A 23,462-nucleotide genomic window follows, 5' to 3' on the forward strand; every position below is an offset into this window, starting at 1 on the left:
TGGCGAATTAATAGTTGCTGCAAAATACTTGTAGTTTTTCTTCCCAAAGGCTGCATAAGCGCAGTATATACATACATATGTATGTATGTCTACTTATGTTATGTATATTGTTGCAGACACATACATATGTACATGCAATCATATATTTTTCTAGTATAAAAGTACGAACTGAACTTGATTTTTGCGCCTGCGCACAGCTTTGTTCCAGTAGGCCACGCTCGTATACCTACATACATACATATGTATGTACAAATACATTGTGCGTTCGTATATAATTCTCTGTGTAGGCGTTCGTGATTGAATTACTGTTGTTGTTAAATGAAAAAAAAAAAATATTGCAAATGGCCTTTATGTGCTCTGTATTGACCGTAGTCCATAATACTATATCTTTTTATTATCTTAGGACCTGTCAGGTTCCTATTTTAATAACGATTACAATCCAAGTTTAGTTTTAAATGTCAATAATTTTTATTTTGGTATCTTCAAATAATTTTTTTGTTATACGACAAAACAATAAAAATCTATCTATCTATATTGCCCTATTTGTCACTTTACATACATACATATGTAGGTTACATAATTTAGGTTATGTCGCTTGGTTGATCCTAAAACGACGAATCTCCCTGGGACAGATATTTCTCTTTTTGTACCGAGATTTTCGTTAAGTCTCAGTCAAAAAGGTGTGCATACCGAGATATGGCATCTATCTCAGTCAAAAAACCGGGCAATAGAGGAGGAAGCTTTGACAAAGAGCGTCCGACAGAATATTGTATTTAGCCGCACCGCGGGTGAATTTATTGGAAGGTAATTCGAAGACCTCTTACGGTGTTGACCAGCGATTTCTGGAACCAAAGCCAGAATGCAAGAAGACATTGTAGCAGCGACTCGCTTCCAATTGGATGAAATTGAGCTCCCTCCTTAGCAATGCTCAGCAGTTTTCGGTGATTCCGTTGAAACCGGGCACGCATACAAATGTAATATGGAAAAAGTTTTGTACAGTCAGCGAGCTTCAAGGCGCTTGGCTATCGTAGTAAATGCACACTTCTAGCTTCGGACTAGTACATCTACTGCTTCCTTGATGGTAGCCACCTCCGCTTGAAAGACGCTACAATGGTCCGGTAGTCTAGAACTAGAGTTGATAGAGAGCTCCCTACAGAAGGACCCATCTTCTACCATCCGTCTTAACTTCCATCTATCCGGGATAAAGCTCACTGACCTCTTCTCCATCGGCTATGCCCCACCCACAAATCCTTCACAAGTGTGTGAGCTGAGAAGGAACCGCCAAGGGAAGGTTCAGCGATACAGTGATCTAGACTATAAGACTGCAATTGAACCAATGGAGAATTTCGGTGTGTCCGTCATCAGGATCCTCCATATACCCAGCTTTCCTAAGTTTGCGGGTTGTATTTAATGCACCACAGATGCCAATGAGTGCCACTCCTTAAACATGCTGCAGCTGCTTATCTGTGTTTTTCCGAGCGACTTCCGCCAGAAAACGAACCCATAAAACACAGAAAATAACAAGTAAGGATGAGCTAAGTTCGGGTATAACCGAACAGTTCATTCACTGAAGTCTGGTTTCGCACATTTGGATCTCAAGATATGTGGTTTCACCTAAAGTGGGCGATGCTACGCCCATCGTTCAATTTTGATCCCGGCTCCATTAAAGCCCTCCCATACCATCTCGGAGGTAGGATTTAATTATCGCGTTTAGATTAGTTTTCTCACTACCGTTATATGGAAAGTTAGCCGGATTATCATCTGATTTCATCCAAATAACAGTTTTATTTCTTAATTTATTATTATGGCACTATATTTTTTCAGTTAATGGCGTTTTGTAGGCGTGGTCCGATTACGCCTATCTACGAACTCTTACTTTTTTGCCAAGGAACTCGCATACCAAGTTGCATCAAGACATCTTAGTTTTTACTCAAGTCACAGCTTGCACGGACGCTCGGACGGACAGACAGAGAGACAGTCATCCGGATTTTAACTCGTCGCGTCATCCTGATCTTATGTACTTATGTATGTACATACATATATAAAACTCTATATCTATCTCCATTAATTTTTGGTGGCACATACAATCGTTAGGTGAACAAAACTATAATACTCTGTAGCAACATTTTGCATGGGTATAAGAAGTAAATACACAATTTTCTCTTTTCTGCGGGGTGTGTACATTTATTATTTTTTTTTTTCCATTTATTTATTTCAGTTTTATTTTTCTTAATCAGGCTACATGTACTTTTCATTTATGTTAGTACGTTGTGTTATGAAACATAACGCAACACTACATTACATTACATGACATTACAACAATAACATACAATAAGACATCGACGCAATTACAATACAAATTACAATTTTTCTAGATGTGCCTAGAACAGCGCATTTTGCAAACGCGAAACACATTGTTTTTGTTGCTGTTTTTTTATTATTATAACTTTTTTTATTCAATTTGCCTACATACTACACGCTTTCGCTATTACATACAAACATACACAGTACATGCAATAATTATGCTACATATGTTGGTGTGTATTATAACACGTCTTATATGGTTTATGTGCTGAACACATAGAGCGCCACAGACTGTAAGCGACATCTGTCAAATTAAAATACACACGTTCTTATGGACACAGTTATTTATACAGCTGCACGACGACACGACTGCAGGCCGACAGTTGTCGCTCTCGCTAACTTGAACATATTTTTATATTTGCTAACGACAGTAGAGTTAATAGTAGAGTTGACAGAAGAGAGGAGTGATGCCACTAATATGTAAAATGTAAAATTATTCAAAACAAAATACTAAAATTTCATTGAAGCGAAAGGTGTGAGTATGGCAACCACCAAATTGTGTACATACAAAATGGACAACTGTGTTGTTTTGTGTGCCGGCCATTGTTATGTCGTTGCCTTCTTACTAATGTTCATGTAGTAGGATTCACGACGCCATTTACAGTTCACTGTCGTGCTGCCGTGTCGTGTCGCTCTCTATGTGTTCGGAGCGTTACTCTTCTTCTTCTTCTGCTTCTTCTTCTTCCTTATCTTAGGCCCATATTCTTATGCTGGTTGTTGGGCTCGAAATGTTGAGCGTTTATTTTGCAAATTGGCTGCAGATGCGTTCGCTCGAAGACTTTCAGGGAACACGTGAAATTTATAAATTCCGTCAGACATACATATGTATGTATGTAAGTACTTGTGTCTGCGTGCCTGTGTGTGTGTGCATTGCATTTTAAAATATGAAATTGCAGTTTTTATTTCGTAATTTCGCTTAAAATACTAGAAACCTATTTTTCAATCAATTACGAAAATATTTAAAATTTCGAAAATTTTTAGTCTTCGCGTCAGTTAAATTTTATTAGCCGTTATTTTCAAAAAATTCTTAACTCGCTTCTTGTTTTTTTGTTAATTATCTTTAATTTTTTTAATCCTTATTTCTTCTCTTTAACATGTACATATGTATGTACATATGTATACTTTTTTTTTGTTGTTATACTTCTACATATACTTATGTATGTCGTATGTACTTTTGTGTGTGTGTGTGTGTATATATGATTTTCGCGTTTTTAACGATTTCATGGACTTCATTGTGTTAGCGTTTTTTTTCATTTGCATTAATTTTATTTAGTTTGACTACATACATAAATCTAATTGTGCTTATGTATTGTACATTCTATACATCTAACTACGTTATGTTACACAATTACGTGTGTGTATGTAAATGTTATCGAAGACTTCATTAATGAATATGAAATTTAAAAAATATAAATTGGAAAATATAAGAAAAGAATTTCTTTGATAAAAAAATAATATAAAAATCTTATAAAATTTAATATAATGTATAAAATATTTAATATATAAAAATTAACAAAAGTTGTCATATTAAATATTAGCTTAAAATGGAAACAATTTACCCACGGGAACCCTGATAGAAGGAAGCGAAGTTTCGGAAAAATTAAAAAATACCCTCGGGAACCCTAATAGAAGGATACAAAGTTTCGAATTTCAGAATTTCCAAAACTTCTTGAAAATTATTTAAATTCAGTCATAGAATTTCATAATATCCAAAACTTCTTAAACATTATTTAAATTCACCCATAGAAAATGAGATAATCAATTTTTAACCTTAAAGGAGCTACAGACAGCCCTTAACTTAGTCAATTAGCAGTAAGGAAAATTTCTGCGAAACGGTGAGACCGGCCAACTATAAATGTTCATACATTTTTTCTAGACATATTTTTGATGTAATGAACGAAGGATTAGGATTTTTGATATGAATTTTGAAATATAAATTTTATCCCAAAAAAACTACTTATTTTTTGGGTTGTCGTCATTTCGTCAAAAGTCAAAATATTAACTAGCCCTTCAATTATTAGCTGTATTCATCTATAATAATTATTATTATCATTAAGCAGAAAAATCTTTCTCACCGCTTGGCACCTTTATTTGAAAGTCCTACAGAAGATAGGCTATGGGATCAAGGAAATCTAAATCACCGATTATGAAAGTACATTAAATTCGGTAAATAAAATTTGGTTATTTTTATATTAAATAAAATGTCTCTTAAAAAAACAACAAAAAAGCGGATAAAACCACTTCAGCTAGATCGAATATTTATAGGCAGTATTGTTAATTGACTCAATCAACGGTCTGTTTGAATCGTCTATTAAATTTAAGATTCAGTTCATTTAGTTTCAAATATGTGACTGCTTTGATTTCAGACAGCGGGTTTTATAAGCCGATCGAAATTTTGTTTTGAATTTCAAATCTTTTGTGAGATTACTACCAGAAAATATTTCAAACACCGGATTTGCGAAGTCGATCGAAATTTATTTCAAATTTCAAATATTTTGTGAAAATAGTCTTCACTGGCAGAAAATATCGCTGACTATTAAGGAATGAAACCCAAAATTACTTAAGCGTATGAAAAATTTGTTGGATTTCAGAGCACTTTTCGCCAATCAGAGTCACGCACTCTGTCTAAGAAGGTTTCGCATTTGAGAGAATTTCTTTGGAAAAACAAACAATAAATGCCTCGATACATTTTTGAACTTTTTATTTTTAATACCTTTATAAGATTTCAATTAAACGAAATAAACCTGCGAATAATCAAAATTACAACAAAGTAAAATATAAAAAAAAAACAATCAAAATAGAAAAGTAGTTTCTGAATACGATGAGATATCATATGATGATTGTCGGAGGTCAATTGAGTTTTCGAAATTACATTTTACGCTTACGTCAGTTGTAAATGTGGTTAAAACGTTACGTCAGCGCCCTTTTCAATTGAGTTACAAATTGCCGTTAATATTTTTATACTTTTCCATAAATGCCACTTTTGCAGTTATGTCCGAAAACTTTTTAATTAATAAATATTTTTGAAAATTGATTTTTACTTTTTGAGTTTTTGGTTTACTGGCGCCGACATTCAACGACTGTGTGTGCTCTTCGAGTGTGCAGATTTCATATTTTTTCACACAGTAATTGTTTAATCAATTTGTATTTTTTATGTTTTTTTCACTTAAATTTTAAATTTTACACGTACATACATACATTTCCAAATTATAGTGGCAAACTTTGCATTTTCTAAGACACATTTTACATTGAAAAACTAAAATACCAACACCCTTTTCGACAAATACATATATTCAAAGCGTTTCTTGTTTTTGTTTTTTTGCTTCATTAACATTGCATTTTGCTGTTTCTTGGCATTGCTATTCATTATTTTTGCATTATTGTTCGATTATATTTTCATTATAATTTTTGTTTTTAACCATTTTTCTTTTATCGTTTCCTATACGAGTATATCTTTGTATGTATGCAATACATATAAAGCCAAACAATGCGTACTTCATATATAAACATACTATACATAATATTTTAATGTCGCTGCGACAATTGCTTAAGTCTTGTAGTCTACCAATGTAAATACGAGTACATGCGTACATACATACTGTGGGATCAAAAGTTAGTCCAGGAACGGGCCGTGCTATGAATACAAGTATATGCTTATAAAGTTTTCGTATGTGTAAAAGGGGCTTTCACTTTATCCTCCTTCCTTCCTGCATTCCTCTTTTAATCATCACTTCAATGTGAGAAAATTTAAATTTTTTTTCACTTCCAAGACTTGGTATACCGGAAAAAGCAATTTTTGTAATTAAGTATGTATTCACTCTGTTGTTTGGTTTTATGTTTCCCTGTTAACCGGCACTGAATATGCATTTTTACACCTCCAACTGTAACTCAGATCTATTACATTGGTTTATGGTTTGCTGAGGACGACCGCTTTTAAATCTAAATTTCACTTAGATTGTGTTTTGAACTTATTAACCATTTTCATACAAGAAATTTACTCAAGTTTATGACTATACCGAATGGAATCATTCGGCATTCATTAAAATGTTATATATTTATTAAATATCTGAAGTTCTACTTCAATTGAATTTTGCCAAATTTAAATATTTGAAATCAACAATGTAAAAATTCGTTTGTCAAACTAGAAAACGTCTGTTGATGCTATGACAAGTATCCCGTAGAGGTAGAGTTTTGCCCGATTCATATTATGTCAAATTCAATGACGAAAAAATCAGTTAAACCACAAATCCTTTTATTCAAATAATAGGTTTTATCTCTCTTAAAAAATTCCAGGAAAATACGACGTGTTTAAGCCAAATTTTGTTCAGCGATGAGACCCATTTCTAGCTCAATGGATATGTAAACAAGCAAAATAGGCGCATTTGCGACAAAGAGCAGCCTGAAGAGACTCAAGAGCTGCCTTATCATCCACAAAAAACAATGATTTGGTGTGGTTTCTGGACCAGTAGAATGATCGGTTCATATTTCTTCAAAAATTATGCCGGTGAGAACGTAACCGTCAATAACGCACCATGACAACCGACTATTTGATGCCTGAAATTGAAGCTCGTGATCTCGAAGACATTTGATTTCAACAAGACGGCGCCACTTCCCACACATCCCATCAATCAATGGATTTATTGAGAGAACACTTCGGTGAGCAGATAATTTCACGTTTTGGGAGGGTTGATTGGCTACCAAAATCGTGTGATATCACACCGTTAGGCTCTTTCCTGCAAAGATATGTCAAGTCTTAGGTCTATGCGGACCTATTCGCCAGTTACCAGTCGAAATGCTCGAACGAGTAATCGAAAATTGGACTCAATGGATGGACCTTCTGAGACATAGCCGCGGCCAACATTTGAAAGAGATAATCTTCAAAAAATAAATGCCAAAGAATGTTCTTTCGAATGATAATAAACATTATCCATTAAATTTGTAGTTTCTGGTTTTTCTTTAAAAAAGTAGGGAATCTCGAAATGGATCACTCTTTACATTTTCAAATTTGTAGAATAAAAGAATTGAAGCCATTGTCTTTCATTTAATTACAGGTTTAACAGATTTTTCAAATATTTACATATTCGATATACATATGTATGTATACTTTTTATATTTATAATATGAGTTGTTCGCAATGCTTAATTGACAAATGGTAACGAATTTAATTACAACATGAATTTTCAATTAACTGCCATAAAACGAATATGCGCGGTGAAAGGGCAATAAAAGTTCATGTCAAAAGGTTTCCACAAATGTACATATATATGTACATATGTATGTATGTAGGGCAGGAAAGCACGAAAGTTCACGTACACATACGTACATTTGATAGTTCACAGTTAAATCAACATCCCTTGTAATTGTGCGTTTATAGAGGTGCAGAATAACATGCGGTTATTTGTCAAATCAATTTTGAATGCTTTTAGTGACTCTTTTGTTGTAAAATGTTTAAATGGAAATATATAGCGAAGAAATGTAGAAGTTTCATTTTCGTTTGTTAAAAACTCACACTTTTTGCTTGTTCTTAAATTCTTGACCAGAAACTATACTATAACATTAAAGGGCTATCATTTTACAAAATGATGAAAATCACTAAAAGCGCAAAGGGAATCCCAAAAATCAAGTTTGAAATTTGTTTATAAGATTGAGAATGAAATTGGCTGAATGGACTATTTTGAAGGCGACAACATTAATGTAGAAGAATGCACAAATATTTTGTTTAAAATGAAAAACGCCCGTTATTTCCAGAACACACACAATTTTTCAAATACAATTATAGTCAGCTTTTATTTTTAACTGAATATATTTATGTATATGACGACACTAAGTGACTCAACGTGCGCAAGCCAAAAATTTGACATTTTAGAAAACTTTCTTTTGATTTCATTGAGAATCACTAAAAACAACTTTTCTTGGTTTTTAACAATAATTTAATAAATAATAATGAGATACCTCATCCGTCACTTTTTTGAAATAACAAAAATTAAAGTGTCAAAAATATGCAAGTCTCTCTGTAATTATATTAATCTCCTCAATTAACGAAAATTTGAAAATTTTTAGATTTTACTAGAACTGATTTCTGTGTGAAACCCATATATATACCTTAGACCTCTTCTAGGATCACCGTGTCCAATCTATTGCTATCTCTCTACCTCTCTCTCTCTCTCTCTCTTTCTATACTTTTATGAGGATTTTGTGATTTCTTAGAGCATTATGAATTGTTGCTGTTGGTGCTGCTGAGGTTTTTCGGTGTAGGAAGGAACACTAGTTGCGGGCGACCATCAGCTGCCAACCAATAAAGAAATAACATATACCATACTTTTGCTTTCTTCGTTCTCTATTAGTATTTAGAATACTCTTGTTCTGTGATTAATTGAAACTTTGGTTGATTGGCCGATTTCTACACGAGTGTAATTGTAACTGGAAAATATATATATTTTTTTTTTTATTTCGCGTGCAATGCAACACTGATGTATGACTGAATTTGTATTTGTTTAGTGTTTTTCATTTCTGTTCCGTTGTATTTTGCATAAAATGTTGTTGTAATTTGTTTTTTTGCTTTGCTTTTTCTTTAACCCCACATAAAATATTGTTGACATTTATTTTTTTCGCTTTTCATGCCGTGCGCTTGAAATTTATAATAATCTAAATATTTTTTTCCTTTTTTTACTACATACAAACATTTGTTAATTTTTTTGTGATTGTTTTTTATCTTTTTACTTATTTTGCTCGACAAGTGTATTTATCGCTATATACTATATAAATTTGACAATTGTTTTTGTAATTTAACGGAGAACATTGCCAGCATGTTGCTCGTGGTTTGCCTAGTTTTTTTCGCTAAAATTACTTTTTTCTTACTAATTAATTATTTTGTGTTTGGTTTTGTTTTTTTTTTTTAATAATTTTATCTCTCGTTACGTAAAAACAGTAAAAAATCGAAAAATCATTTAAAAAATCTATAATCAATTCGGCATTTCAAAAAACTTTGCATTGTCAATTAAATGTTGCTCGTGTTTCGCATTGTTGCTTGGTGGCGTTTCCTTGTGTACAACGATTCCTTGTTCTTGTTATTTTTTTGTCATCTTTTTAATGTTTTCTTTTATTTAATACATCTTTAATTTCAATACAATACCTACTTTAAATATCTTTCAAAACTATTTGGCAGATCAATGAGTACTTTGTGTCTGTGTGTGTGATTTTTGACTTCGTTTTTGTTGTTTTTCTTTGTTTGCTGTTTTGATAACCTACAAATATACCACGTAATATTTTTTAGCGTTTTTTTTTTTGGTTTTCATTTTATGTTTTCAAAACTTGACTATGGTTTCTAAATTCTTTGCGTCCCCTATTATGTTGTTTCACACATACATACGTACATATACACATAAAAATAAACATTTTCTATCAGCTGAAAATGCTAAATCTCTTTTTTCAATTTACCGCTACTTTTGGTTTTTTTTTCAAATTTTTACTTTATATTTTTTTGTTTTTGTTTGTGTTTCAGGTTTTAAATTTTTGTTTTTGTTTTTGTTTCATTTTTGTTTTAATATGCGCTATGATTGGTTAAATTTCAACTACAACTATTGACGACGTCGTGTGTAAACATCCCTACAATATACACATAAGTAATACTAATTCCCAGCTACCCGTCCCTTAGGTGCACCCGGCGCCTAAATGTGGGTCAGTGTTTTCCCTGCTGCGCTGTTTTTGTGGCGTCTTACAAAAATTTGGCATCTTTTGAAATCCATTGGAATACTCATATTTGTTGTTGTTGTTGTTTTACTTATTTGTTTGTTTTTGTTTTTTCTTTGTTTTATTATTTCTTTGGCTAGTAATTTTCATCCATTCTGCCATTCCACTCACAGGTCGGTCGATTCGCTTAAACGAAGGCGTTTATAAAATGCAAAAACTCTAAATTGTCACGCAGTTGAGAACCCAACTGAAAATTCGTTCTCCTATTACCCGTAATATTAGTTAACATGTACATAATTCAATATTTCTATAGATCTTGTTTTTTGTTATTTGTTTACTTTTAAATTTTATTTTAATTTTTTTGCAGTTCGGCTCGTTCTTCGTTCAAGACTCGGGTGCAGCGAAAATGTGAAAATTTATTCCAAAGTACTAGAAGGTGAGTCCATTATTGGCTTTTCTTTCGAGCCCCTGCTAATTAAACTAGTTTTTGGCTTTATTTGTTTTTGTTTTTGTTATTTAACTTATAAGCGTTCAAGTGCCTTTGCACTCGTTTCTAGGGTGGGGTGGTTATATTTTTTCAGTTAAAATATTTTTGTTGTTATTTTTTTTTTTGAAATTCTTCTTCCTTTTCTTTTCTGCCTCTTTAATGTCGCTCATCCTCTTCCTGTTCCATTGCTTTTTATGGGTTCACATTCTCTTTTTCATAGCAGTGTTTACGCTTAAAATATAAAATCCCCACAATCCATGGCATAGTCGAAGTCCTCACCGCCGAGATCTTCCACGCCGGTCGAATGGAAATCGAAGCCGCCGATATCGGTGTGATAGACGGCGCCACTACATGACGTGTCCACAAGATTGGTGCAGTGCGTGGTGGGCAGTGCGTGTAGGGTAAAAGTGTCCTCACACTGCGACCAAGTGAGACCTGTTGAATGAAGAGTAAGAACGACGGACATTAATGATTTTGGGTAATTCAGAATAGAACTTGGAACAGTAATTTTAGATTTTCAATACCCCAAAAATATTTCAATGAGATTTCTACAGCAACAACGAGGTTTTCCTATATATGTATATCTTTAGATTTGTGGTCTAAGTATATTTCTTAAAACAGTGTTATCAGTAAGGTTCATTTTTATACTCTCACAACAAAGTTGCTAAGGAGAGTATTTTAGTTTTGTTCACATAACGGTTGTTTGTAAGTCCTAAAACTAAAACAGTCGGATATAGGGTTATATGTATATACCAAAGTGATCAGGGTGACGAGTAGAGTTGAAATCCGGATGTCTGTCTGTCCGTCCATCCGTCCGTGCAAGCTGTAACTTGAGTAAAAATTGAGATATCATTATGAAACTTGGTACACGTATTTCTTGGCGCCATAAGAAGGTTAAGTTCGAAGATGGGCAAAATCGGCCAATGGCGAAAACCGAAAACCTATAAAGTGTCATAACTAAGCCATAAATAAAGATCTTAAAGTGAAATTTGGCACAAAGGATCGCATTATGGAGGGGCATATTTGGACGCAGTTTTTTTGGAAAAGTGGGCGTGGCCCCGCCCCCTACTAGTTTTTTGTACATATCTCAGAAACTACTATAGCTATGCCAATCAAACTCTATAAAGTCGTTTCCTTCAGGCATTTCCATGTACAGTTCAAAAATGGAAGAAATCGGATAATAACCTCGCCCATCTCCCATACAAAGGTTATGTTGAAAATCACTAAAAGTGCGTTAACCGACTAACAAAAAACGTCAGAAACACTAAATTTTACGGAAGAAATGGCAAAAGGAAGCTGCACCCAGGTTTTTTTAAAATTGAAAATGGGCGTGGCGTTGCCCACTTATGGACCAAAAACCATTTCTCGGGAACTACTCTACCGATTTCAATGAAATTCGGTGCATAATATTTTCTTAACACCCTGATGACATGTACGAAATATGGGTGAAATCGGTTTACAACCACGCCTTCTTCCAATATAACGCTATTTTGAATTCCATCTGATGCCTTCTCTGTATAATATATACAGAGTTGTACATTAGGAACCAATGATGATAGCGGAATAAATGACGGATAATGAAATCTCGATTATCACTTTATCATGCGAGAGTATAAAATGTTCGGTGACACCCGAACTTAGCCCTTCCTTACTTGTTTTGTCCTCTTTCTTAATTTTGGTGGTATTTTCGGTAGTAGCTAGCTTCAGTCATTTTTATAAAGCCATTAAATTTCTTTAATATGAAACAATTTTAACAACAACTTATACCCTACCTGGAACTTTATTTTACTTACCGCCACTCCACACACCATTCGGCAAAGTGGCCCAGCCCCAACCGTGTCCCCAGGGCAATGCGCAGGCCAAGGCCGGCTTCGAATCAGGTTTTTTACTCAATATGGCAACGGCGGCATCGCTCTTCACCAACGGATCCTGTACGTAGAATGTGCGGTGGTGGGCCAAAGCCGGATGAGCGCTGCTGCTTCTATGCGCCGAAACTTTACGCTGTTTCACCTCCGACGTAGTGGCCGCTAGAATGAAATAAATTAAATTCCATATAATGATATGTTATATTATATTTGATAAAGAAGTTGCAACTTACGCCGGATGCGCACCAGTGGCCGACGTAAGACATTCATAAGATGCGGCTTGTCAACTACGAGCTCAATTTGTGGTGGTGGCGGCAGCTAAAAGTTAATATAAAACAGTTTAAGTTAAACTTTGCCACTTAATGATTTACTTTAAAATTATTGTATATGCATTAAGCCAATGACAATAAACTCACCGTCTTAGTAATGGCGTCAACCCAGTCGCTATGCGTTTGAAATGGAAATGTGTAAAATTTACCACTTATTAGGCTTGTGAAACAGGCTGACTAAATTGACATTTATTTACCTCACTTCCTGTTCTGATTTAGCCAACATCCAGTAGACTTTGGATCGCTTTCTTCTCGAGCCCAACGCAATGAGCTGTGACACACTGCAGCCTTCGGGCAGTGGTGGACGGCGCGGTATTTGACCAGTCCAGTGTGCAATGGCCAACATTTCGGGCGCTTCCTTGACTAGGATTTTACCAGCTGGCGATGACCGGCCGGGTTCCTATATGTAGAAATTTTGCTTCTAGTTATTCGCAGATAAACATCTTTCTAAATAAATAATAAAGTGCTTGATTCTAAACAAATTGTTCGCTAGAGTAATGAGATAATAAAATATATCAAACAGGGACTGTCTTAACATTTGTTCGTTCTTATAAATGCCGTTTCTGTTTGATGGTTAGTAATTATGAACTAAAATCAAAATTTCTTTTTTAAGCATTTTCTTAATCGAAGAATAAACATCCCATACTTTTTTTCGTTCAACTTTAAGAATTTAAGTACAACTTTATTAACTTCAACATCAAATCAAAACTCGGAGAACTGTTAAAGGTACAGAGACAATTATCTCTGTACTTAGTGTGGACAAGGTCTGTGGTCTATAGTTCTGATGCTATAACAGCCAATAATGCGCAATTTAGATTTCGTCGATTCCATTTTGGTAATTTTGATGTTGAAATTATCGATAAGATAATGGGAATCATCGAGTCCGACTTTTTGCATTGCGCTGGAGCTAAATATGGCACAATAACCATTTGGAACCACTTAAATAAACCTGGGTACAAAAAGAAGCTCAATTTTTGATTGTCATCGATCGAATCCCCATCTGTAAATCGCGACAAAACGCATCTATTTAGGAAACGGATGGCAGCTGTTGGTACGTGGGTCACTTACGATAACGTCAAGCGAAAGTAATTGGATCGATTCGCCGAATCGAAACCAGGAAATTTGGATTGGTGGCATTGACAGGAAATTATCTACCACGACTTGCCACATGATCCTTTCTATTTCTGGTAAAAAATTCGTTCGATTTGCTGAAAATATACTGTATATTTTGACCACTTAGAAAACGAACATCAACAATCATTTGGTACGCTTACTACAAAGAGGGGATTCACCATTTGCTTTTCACTACGAAAGGTATTCTCCTTCTTTACTGGCGTAGACACCGCTTACGCTGTTATAGCCGAGTCAACAACAGCCCGCCAGTCGTTTCTTTTTTTCGCAATGTGGCGCTAATTGGTGATTTCTTCCATTCGAACGTCAGCGGAGCCGCTGTCTTTTAATTCGCTGAACTATGTCAATGTCGTCGTATATCTCATACAGCTCATCGTTCTACCGAATGCGATATGCGGCGTGACTAACGCGCAAAGGACCACAAATATTTCGCAGAGCCTAACTCTCAAAAACTCGTAACGTCGACTCATCACATGTCATGCCTCTGCACCATATAGCTGGACTGGAATAATGAGTGACTTATAGAGTTTGGTTTTTGTTCGTCGAGAGAGGACTTCACTTCTCAAAAGTTATTCTGCGTTAGTTTTCGGGGTCTAACATTGTTTTTGGTGTTAATATTGGTTCCAAGATAGACGAAATTATCTGCGATTTCGAAGTTATGACTATCAACAATGATGTGGGAGACTAGTCGCGAATGCGACGACTGTTTATTTGATGACAGGAGGTATTTCGTCTTGCCCTCGTTCACTGCCAGAAAAACGAAGCAAGTAGTTTTTCTTTATACATTCTAAAGAAAACCGAGACCAATGAAATCAATGTCATCGGTGTACTATACAGCCAGCAGCAGTACACTCTTATAAAAAATGGGATCTTCTCTATTTAGTTCTCTGTCTGGAACCTTGTTTGGTATCGAACGGCTGGGGAGGTCCTTCCCGATCCTGACTGAGCTTTTGGTGTTGCTTAACGTCAGTTTAGCGGCATTAATCGATCTTCTTTTCACTGGTATTTTTCAAGATTTGGCGCATGACAAATATCTGCTCAGTTGTTGATTTTCCAGGCCTAAAGCCACACTGATAAAGTCCAATCTGTTTTTTGACGGTGGGCTTTAATCTTTTACACACTACCCTCGATAGAATCTTATATGCGATGTTGAGGAGGCTTATCCCATCGATTGGGAAATGGGATCGCCTTCTCCTGGCGTTATGCTTTCACTGGCATTCAGCAAGCTGGAGGAGTGTTCTCTCCATAATTTTAGTATGCTCTGTGCATCAGTCACTAGATCACTTTTGGGGGTTCCATAGAAGTATGCTCCGGTCTTGAAAGGTATCACCTTTGCGAATTTGATTAAACCAACCTAGAGAAGCATTCGTGTACTTCAGGAAACGTTCAAAATTCAATATTTATTATTTTGACCTTATGTGTATTTGACCTGAATCGGATCTTAAAAATAATAGATTTCTTTATACTGATGAAGGAGCTTTATCACCATTGAGTCCTAATATACCTAAAAACCCTAACCGTCATAAGGCTTATTCATTCAATTTCACGCAGGATTACTTTGATTGAGTTCATTCTAAACTTTTTAACTTGTGACACTTATATTTATATGCTGTTGAAGTATTATATAGTATGTACATATTTATGTAGCTTTATAATTTTTCACAACGGTTAATCGAACTTACCGTAAACCAAGCCATTGTTGAATCATCATACAGCACGACCCATTCCTCGGCCCAGCGATTCCACAGTAATTGCTCTAAAACGTAAAGATATTTACAGTAGGATAAAAAAGTATTAGAAAATGGACGCGAATTTCAGAAACTCTTGTCATTGACTCCTTAACGCTGAAGGTCAACCACTTTTGCTTACAAAAACAAGAGAAAACATTGCAAATGTAATTAATGTGCCTACTCAAGTATGTGGCACGCTGGAGACATTTGCACATACGTACATATTTGGTACATATGTATGTGTGTATGTATGAAGTTAGTACGTATGTATGTATGTATGTATGCATATATACCAGCTGCCGCCCACAAGCACAGACGTCAACTTGCATTACCCAGCATTAGCATGTAGCTTAAGCTGCGGGGAGGGAACGATTTGTAGGTAAAATTATGAAACCATACAAGTGAGCACTTCACACACACACACACAAACACATTTATACATGCAAATGGAAACGCATGTGAGCGTATGCTATATAAATACATACTCAACATGTGCCACCAATGTATATATGTATTTACATACATATGTATGTGTGTTTGTTTGTATGTACGTTGCTTGGTATGTAAATTCGTTAGTGTATCAAACGCCTTTTTTGCGGCATTAAGATTCTTGAAAATTTAAATGCGCTTACAAATGTAATCTGCACCATCATCATCGCCATCAGCAACGGCACAAGCAACAGCCGTCGCAGCAGCAGCAGTGGCAGCAACAGCAAAAGCAATCATGCCAATGCCATCATCATAAACGACAGGGACACCGACAACGACAACAACAACAACGCAAACGCCAACATCAGCGGCAGGCGGCCCTTAAAAGCCTTCACCAAAGCGCACAGCCTCCACACCAACCACAAGTGTGTGGGGGTGGTGGATGAGGCAAGGGAGGTGCTCGAGCAGCGGTGTAACCGAATGCGGCATTGCGTCGCTTTACCCCATGGGGCTGCCACTTAGTGCGCGCTTTGGAAATTCAAGCCATTGTCTGTGCGCGTCGGAAGGAAGGAATTGCTGCGTCATGTCAATGTGTATTGCACTTATGCTGATTTAGCAAATTGTCGCAAAATCCTGCAAAATTGTATATGACACAGACAAAACCAAAAAAAAAAGTTTTCAAAAAGGAATAAAGAAGGCACACATCTACATACATGTACTATGAGGCTACGATTGGTAATTTTAGTTTCGAGATGCTACACTGTGGTATCAGTTGGCAAAGCAGTAAAGCCCTGCGCTGGCACTCACTTGCAATCTACATACAGTTATGTTTGCATGTGTGTGTTTGTAGTCATTTGTGTGGCATTAGGCCATGAATCGATTGATATGATAAAATGTTACAAGCATTTCTTCTGCGCGTAATACTTGGTGCTACCCCAAGTGACTAAAGTGTTTTCCAATTTGTTATTACTTCTGCCTTGTTGTTGTTATTTGTAACAGAAGGCTTATTATTTCATCTAAAATGAAGTCTGCAATTTCTATTTAAGTCACTTTGAGCCACGTTAGCGTCGCTCCTCTATACTATATAAATGAATTGCCTAGTACTTTACTCTGGACTCCACCTTTGTTTACTCACTTTTGTAACGCAACAAGTATCCTCCTTTGATCTGTTTCCCAACTGTGCCTGTAAAGAGAGTGAAACAACTATAATTACTACTTGGAATTGTAGCTTTGAAAAATATAAAATTATTAATGAGCAGTTTCGAAATATTTGTAAAGGGTGTTTTTTAAACGTAAAAAATTTTATACCGAATATGCAGTAAAAAAACCAGTGAAGTAGTATATTATGGCTTCAGTATCAGACATTTTATGACATTTGATATTTTAAGATCGTAACTACGTCTTATGATGACAATGTTGTCGGTTCAATTTTATATAACTTTTTTCAGTATGGCGGGCCTTATCATTACACGTTATGACCCCCATCCATGGTACTCCTTTAAAAAATACAACTAGGACTAACAGAAAGTTTATAAAACCTGAGCATACTTTTGTAGAGCCCCGAGAAGTGATCTGTTGTCTGATGAACACTTCTCTAGCCTGCTGAATGCCAGTGAAAGCATAACACCAGGAGAAGACGAACTCGATTCCCCAATCAATGACGATATTTTGAACGTTCCATTGGCCTACCTTGAAGAAGTTCGTATAGTAATTAGCCGTCTGCAGAACAACAAAGAGATAGGGGCTGATGGATTGCCGATCGAACTATTCAAATACAGCGGCGAAGAACTAATAAGGAACATGCATCAACTTCTTTGCAGAATATGGTCGGACGAAAGCATAAGCATGCCCGGCAATTTGAATTTAAGTGTGCTCTGCTCAATCCACAAAAAGGGAGACCCCACAATCTGCACCAACTACCGTAGGATAAGCGTCCTTAACATCGCATACGAGTATAAGGTTCCTTCGAGTGTATTGTGTGAAAAATCAAAGCCCACCGCCCACAAGTTGATTGGACTTTATCAATGTGATTTCAGGCCTGGAAAATCAACAACTGACTAGATTTGCACGAAGCGCAAAATCTTGGAAAACACCCGTGAAAGGAGGATCGACACACACCACATCTTCGTCGATTTTAAAGGAGGTGCCTTTTCGGCGCTATGCCTGAATTTGGTATCCCCGCAAAACTAATACGGCTGTGTAAAGTGATAAATCGGCATTACGAGTTTTCGAGAGAAAGGTTCTGCGTAAGATATATGGTGTTTTGCGCATTGGCAAAGGCGAATACCGCAGTCGATGGAACGAAGAGCTGTACGAGGTATACGATGACATTGACATAGTTCGGCGAATTAATTGACAGCGGCTATGCTACTCATGTCGTCCGAATGGATGAAAACACTGTGGTAATCCATTTATAGTCCTTTAGTCAGAATTTTTTTGTAAATATAATATTTTTCAATGTAGAGGAATCATCGAAAGGTGAAATGGTGATGTCAATGTTTAATGTTAGTTTATACTTTAAAATACAATTACCAAACTTCTATTAAAAATATCTCTCCAACAAAACGGTGTGATATCACACGATCTTTGTAGCCAATCGACCGGCCCGATGCCATGTGTAGAAAGTGACGTCGTCTTGTTGAAACCAAATGTCGCCAAGATCACGAGCTTCAAGCATGAAATACTCGGTTATCATGGCGCGATAACGGTCGCCATTTACGGTTACGTTCTCAACGGCATCATTTTGGAAGAAATATGGACGGCTGATTCCACTGGCACAAACCACACCAAACCGTAGTTTTTTCTGGATGAAATGGCAGCTCTTAAATCTCTTTAGGTTGCTCTTTTTACTTAAATTGAGCCAGAAATGGAGCTGAATAAAATTTGGCTCAAAAAAATAAGTTCTTTTAAAGCGAAGCGATGTCGCTTGAGTCTGCTGCTATATTTTTTTTTTTCTGGCGTGTTGTATTCGGTCGAATATTATCCAATAAAAAATGCTTTGCCTCAAAATGGGCGATGGTGAGTGGAGCGCGCGAAACACATTCTTTACAGAACTTGAATTCTCGTAATGATATATAATATTCAGTCGTAAGTCTTTTCATGTTGAAATGCTAAATAAATCTGTACAAAAATAACATAACAGCTTGATAAACGACTCAACCATGACATGTCAAAAAAGGCTATTGAAAAAGTACCTCTACTTGGATTACCCGTTACATATTTATCACGAGTTTTGTACGTAGAACATTTGTATTGACTTCTCCATAAAAAAGAATAATTTTTCCAAACGTGATTCGTCTCTGGATTATCAATGTGTTTCGACCTATTTTTAATTCCAAGAGAAATGCGATTAATCATATTCTTCAAAGGCGCATTCGTATTATTATGCAATTAAGAGATCGGTATCATTCGTTACCAGCGGGTAATTTTTTTCTCACAGTTTCAAAAATCTTTAGCGCTGGATTTAAAATTGTTGATTGTTTGATAGGGGAATGCTTTAGAATGAAGAAAGGTTTTTTTCTCGAAAGTATAGCCAAATATTTGAATTAAATTTTAATAATCTGAACAGGATATATTAAGTTTGATGCGAAATTTGAAACACCCAGAAGGAAGCGAGGACGAGTAGATTTCCGTCTGTCTGTATATACGCGAACTAGTCTCTCAGTTTTTCAGATATTCATTTGAAACTTTGCATACCTCCTTTTCTCCATAAAGAGCTACGCAAATAGCTGCCATACAAACTGAACAGTCGGAGTAGCGGTATTTTCCGTTGGGTGGCCTTCGGCCGCGCTTTATTTTTATTTGTGAAGGGCATTACAACTTCGTTGCAACTGAAGTAAATGTTGTTTAATTTCAAAAAGACCTTTAAAATAATTGTGTAAAATATCTCAAATGTTTGCAGTGTCATATCTATCAATTCTGTACGGTACTTCTACATCCGCCACATCAGCGTCGGAAATCTCATTTCACTGAATTATTGCCAAGCAATTTAATTACAGTTGTTATTGTTGTACACACTGAAGCGGTACCAACCAATTTCGATTCAATTAATATGCGCCCACATAATAATCACATATCCTTGTAAATGTATCAATTTTGAAGGCAACGCTGGCGCTAACGAATTGCGGCTACGTTCCGATTCCTTTCAGCCGTTGCAATCAAGCGTGTCTGCCATTGCGCTCCGTCTGCTCTGGCCACAAGCACTCATCGCATCACTCAAGTGGTGAATATTCAGTGAAAGTTAAATTGCAACGCTGCTGCGCAAGTGTTAGTCAAGAAGAAGCGACACACACACACACAAACATCCATACATACAAGTATATCTGAGCTTATAATGACGTTGCGAACAACAACGGCGGCGCTTGACAGCGGAGCGGGATAAGGAGGACATATGAAAGACGTTGGCTTATCCTTCGCTGTTACGCTTCACTGGCGTCACCCAATATCATTTATGGTAAAATTTATCTACCAATAATTACATGCTCTTGATCCGCAATAGTTGCACAAACACTCACTCACATACCCACACATACATACATTTGTATATTTGTATGCATAAGTATAGTGTTGCATGGCATACACCTACGCGCTCAAGCTCTACACGCCTGCACGTCTGTCCGTCCGACCAGTGTGAACCCTGCCAAGCGTGCGTCTGTGAACGTGTGTCTGCCACTATGACTGTATGTATATATATTTATACATATATATGTTCATACATATGTACATACTTGCATGTGCATATCGCCGCAGTAACGGAAAAAACGAAAAAACGCTTTCCACCAAACGTTTTGCGCATCACTGCACTCACTTTCCTCGACGTTCCTCCGTCCGTTTGCTCAATCGTCCAGCAGTCTTCCATTCAGCCAAGCTGCATTTCATTCCCCCCAACACCTACATACTCCCGGCTCAACCTTTGAATCCATTAGATTGTCTGGCATCATAAAAGCCACCCTGGGCTCCTACCAAAAGCGTTTTACGATTTCACATGACACACAAGACCCAACGCGACCCGACCCGACCCGACCCGACCACCACCTCGCTGTTGCACTCGCTCCCAACGGTGGGCCATCAAACGCGAACAAATGCAAGCAAGCACCCACACATGAACGTAGAGACACACACATCCGATGCCATCGCTCATATGGCGACGAGCTTGCACGAGAGCTTCGAATGGCAGGAATGTGAGACCGAGCGATTCAGCTGCAGACAGATTACAAGTGTCGCTGCAACGTTTGCTGAAGGACGCGGGGGAAATGCTGATGAAGAAAACTGCAACTGAAACATCTTCATTGCGAGTAAGTTCATATATATATGTGTGTGTGTGTGTTCTTAGCAAAACACATTCATAAAATCCTAGCACTCTTGTCGGCAGAGAACTGGGTTACATAGATTCATATATAGCAGTACATATGTACATATATGCATGGGAATGCATATTTGAGAAATGTACTTGCCAGCAGAGAATATCTGCATCACATAGTATGAGGAGAGTTGAAAGAGTTTGCGACAGGAAAGGTTTAAAATGAATTATTGAATTATTTTTTCCTCTTCATCGAAATGTTTGTGTAACATTTATGAGGCTCTCAGGTGTTTCAAAGAATTTGCATTTAACCTAAAAAAGTTTTATGGTGGCCTTCAAAAAAGTTGGAAATGGTTGACTTGGAGATTACACTTTCTTGTAAAAATGTTTAAAGCTTTCGGTTGATATGCCGAATTGATTTGGGTACATGATCTCCACCTTCACCTACATATATGGTTCAGTTACAAGCTCCAGCAAAAGCTCTATTCAAAAATTGCGATAGAGAAAGCTAGATCTCCGAATGTGTGTATTTATATTTGGAGCCTATGAGGAACGGTCTAAAACTTACCTAACCAATGCAGATATGACAGCTTGGTTACTATCCACAGATATAACGGTAAGTCCAGCCAATCCAAACTGACTAAGAAGAAATTTTTTTTTTTGAAATAGTGGACTTCCCCCGAGAGAAGACTTAAATCTGAATTGAAGAAGTTTGCAATAAAATAATAATATAACGGGTTCTTTCATAAGGTCGCTACAAACGATGAAATTTTTTATTTTTGTAAAAGTATGAAAGTCGATTTCTTTTGCATGGCCACTATGGACACGCTTGCCGAAGTCCAGACGTTGAATACAATTTTCGACGGTTTTCATGCATAAATCGGCCACTGCAATTTCACGTTCGATATTCGTACGAAGTTCTTCAATCGTTACTGACTTGTTGGCATAGACCATAGACGTAGCCCCACAGGAAATAGTCTAACGGCGTCAATTCGCCCGAACGAGGGGGTCAATTGACTGGACCTTTTCGTGAGAGAACACGTTCACCAAACTTGGTTTCCAGTAAATCGATTGTGACATTTACTGTGTGGCTAGTGGCGCTGTCCTGCTGGAACCACATATTATCCCTGTCCATATCATTCAATTCGGGCCAAAAATATTATATACTATATATGTACATTATTGAATACTCCGTTCTTAAAATTGAGGCTATTGACTCCGAGTTTCGGTAGTAAATTTTAATAATTTTGACTAGTTAACCTTACTGAGAGAAATGTAAAAAAACGGGAAAAATATGGCGTCATTTGCTGTCCCTATCGGTTTACTTTTTTAGTTTTCTAAAAACCCTATATACATATATGTATATACATAATATATCTATTATTACAAATAGGCTTGAAGCCTGTAGAGATGTCATTATGTGAATAATAAATATATAAACGAAATACACCTATGTATATAGTATATAAAATATAAATTCCCGTTATCATTATAATTTCATCAAATTATTCGTATATTCTAAGTATTTCAAAAAACGACTGGTTTGGAGTCTCGATAATGGATTTTGCAAAAATAATTGTATTAGACAACCAAATAGTCGAAGAATTTGAATAGAATATGAATTCGTGATAGATATGGCAAATTCGTAATTCCAACAGGGCCCATCAGTGAGTCGACATATGAATTCGCATGAGGTTTTAAGCTTTCGTATGAATGACCAAAGGGGCGATGACGATTACGCTGAAGTGCTGTGTCTGTCTGCTGTCGTATACTCATAAGAGTAAAAAAGGTGGCTAAATACTCAGTGCTGCACAACGGTGACCTCGAAATAATCAAGCTAAGACTGTGCAAATCAAATGTCAAAAACTTGAGGCATGCATGAAGCGTTCGCGATTAGAAGCACTCCAGAAGAGCTACTCAGAAATAATATTCACAAAGAATGTGGATTGCGCATCCTTTAAACGCTGAATTATGTATTTGTGTGAGCGATTTCATTAGAAACGGCTATGCATTCGCTACTGATTAAAAGTGCTTAGCTTTACAAACGCAAACGCTTAAAACATCTACATATTAAAAACTTTCTAAAGAAAACTATTTAATAAAAAAATTTCATTAAATTTTGTGTGCGGCGTCAAATTT

The 23,462-nt window shown here is 36.3% G+C and overlaps 1 protein-coding gene across 1 annotated transcript in view; it reads right to left on the bottom strand.

Moving 5' to 3' along the window:
• Positions 1-2,204: 2,204 nt before the first annotated feature.
• The window catches only part of LOC126767840 (uncharacterized), a 29,367-nt gene continuing 8,109 nt past the window's right edge, over positions 2,205-23,462 (bottom strand). The window contains exons 2-8 of the mRNA XM_050485517.1: positions 17,160-17,207; positions 15,548-15,621; positions 12,932-13,134; positions 12,822-12,849; positions 12,639-12,723; positions 12,334-12,567; positions 2,205-10,975 (exon numbers count right to left, since the gene is read on the bottom strand). Coding sequence (XP_050341474.1) covers positions 10,773-10,975; positions 12,334-12,567; positions 12,639-12,723; positions 12,822-12,849; positions 12,932-13,134; positions 15,548-15,621; positions 17,160-17,207 — 875 coding nt within the window. The 3' untranslated portion in view covers positions 2,205-10,772. The remainder of the gene's footprint in view (positions 10,976-12,333; positions 12,568-12,638; positions 12,724-12,821; positions 12,850-12,931; positions 13,135-15,547; positions 15,622-17,159; positions 17,208-23,462) is intronic.

Source organism: Bactrocera neohumeralis, chromosome 2, assembly GCF_024586455.1.
Source record: "Bactrocera neohumeralis isolate Rockhampton chromosome 2, APGP_CSIRO_Bneo_wtdbg2-racon-allhic-juicebox.fasta_v2, whole genome shotgun sequence".
NCBI classification, from domain to species: domain Eukaryota; kingdom Metazoa; phylum Arthropoda; class Insecta; order Diptera; family Tephritidae; genus Bactrocera; species Bactrocera neohumeralis.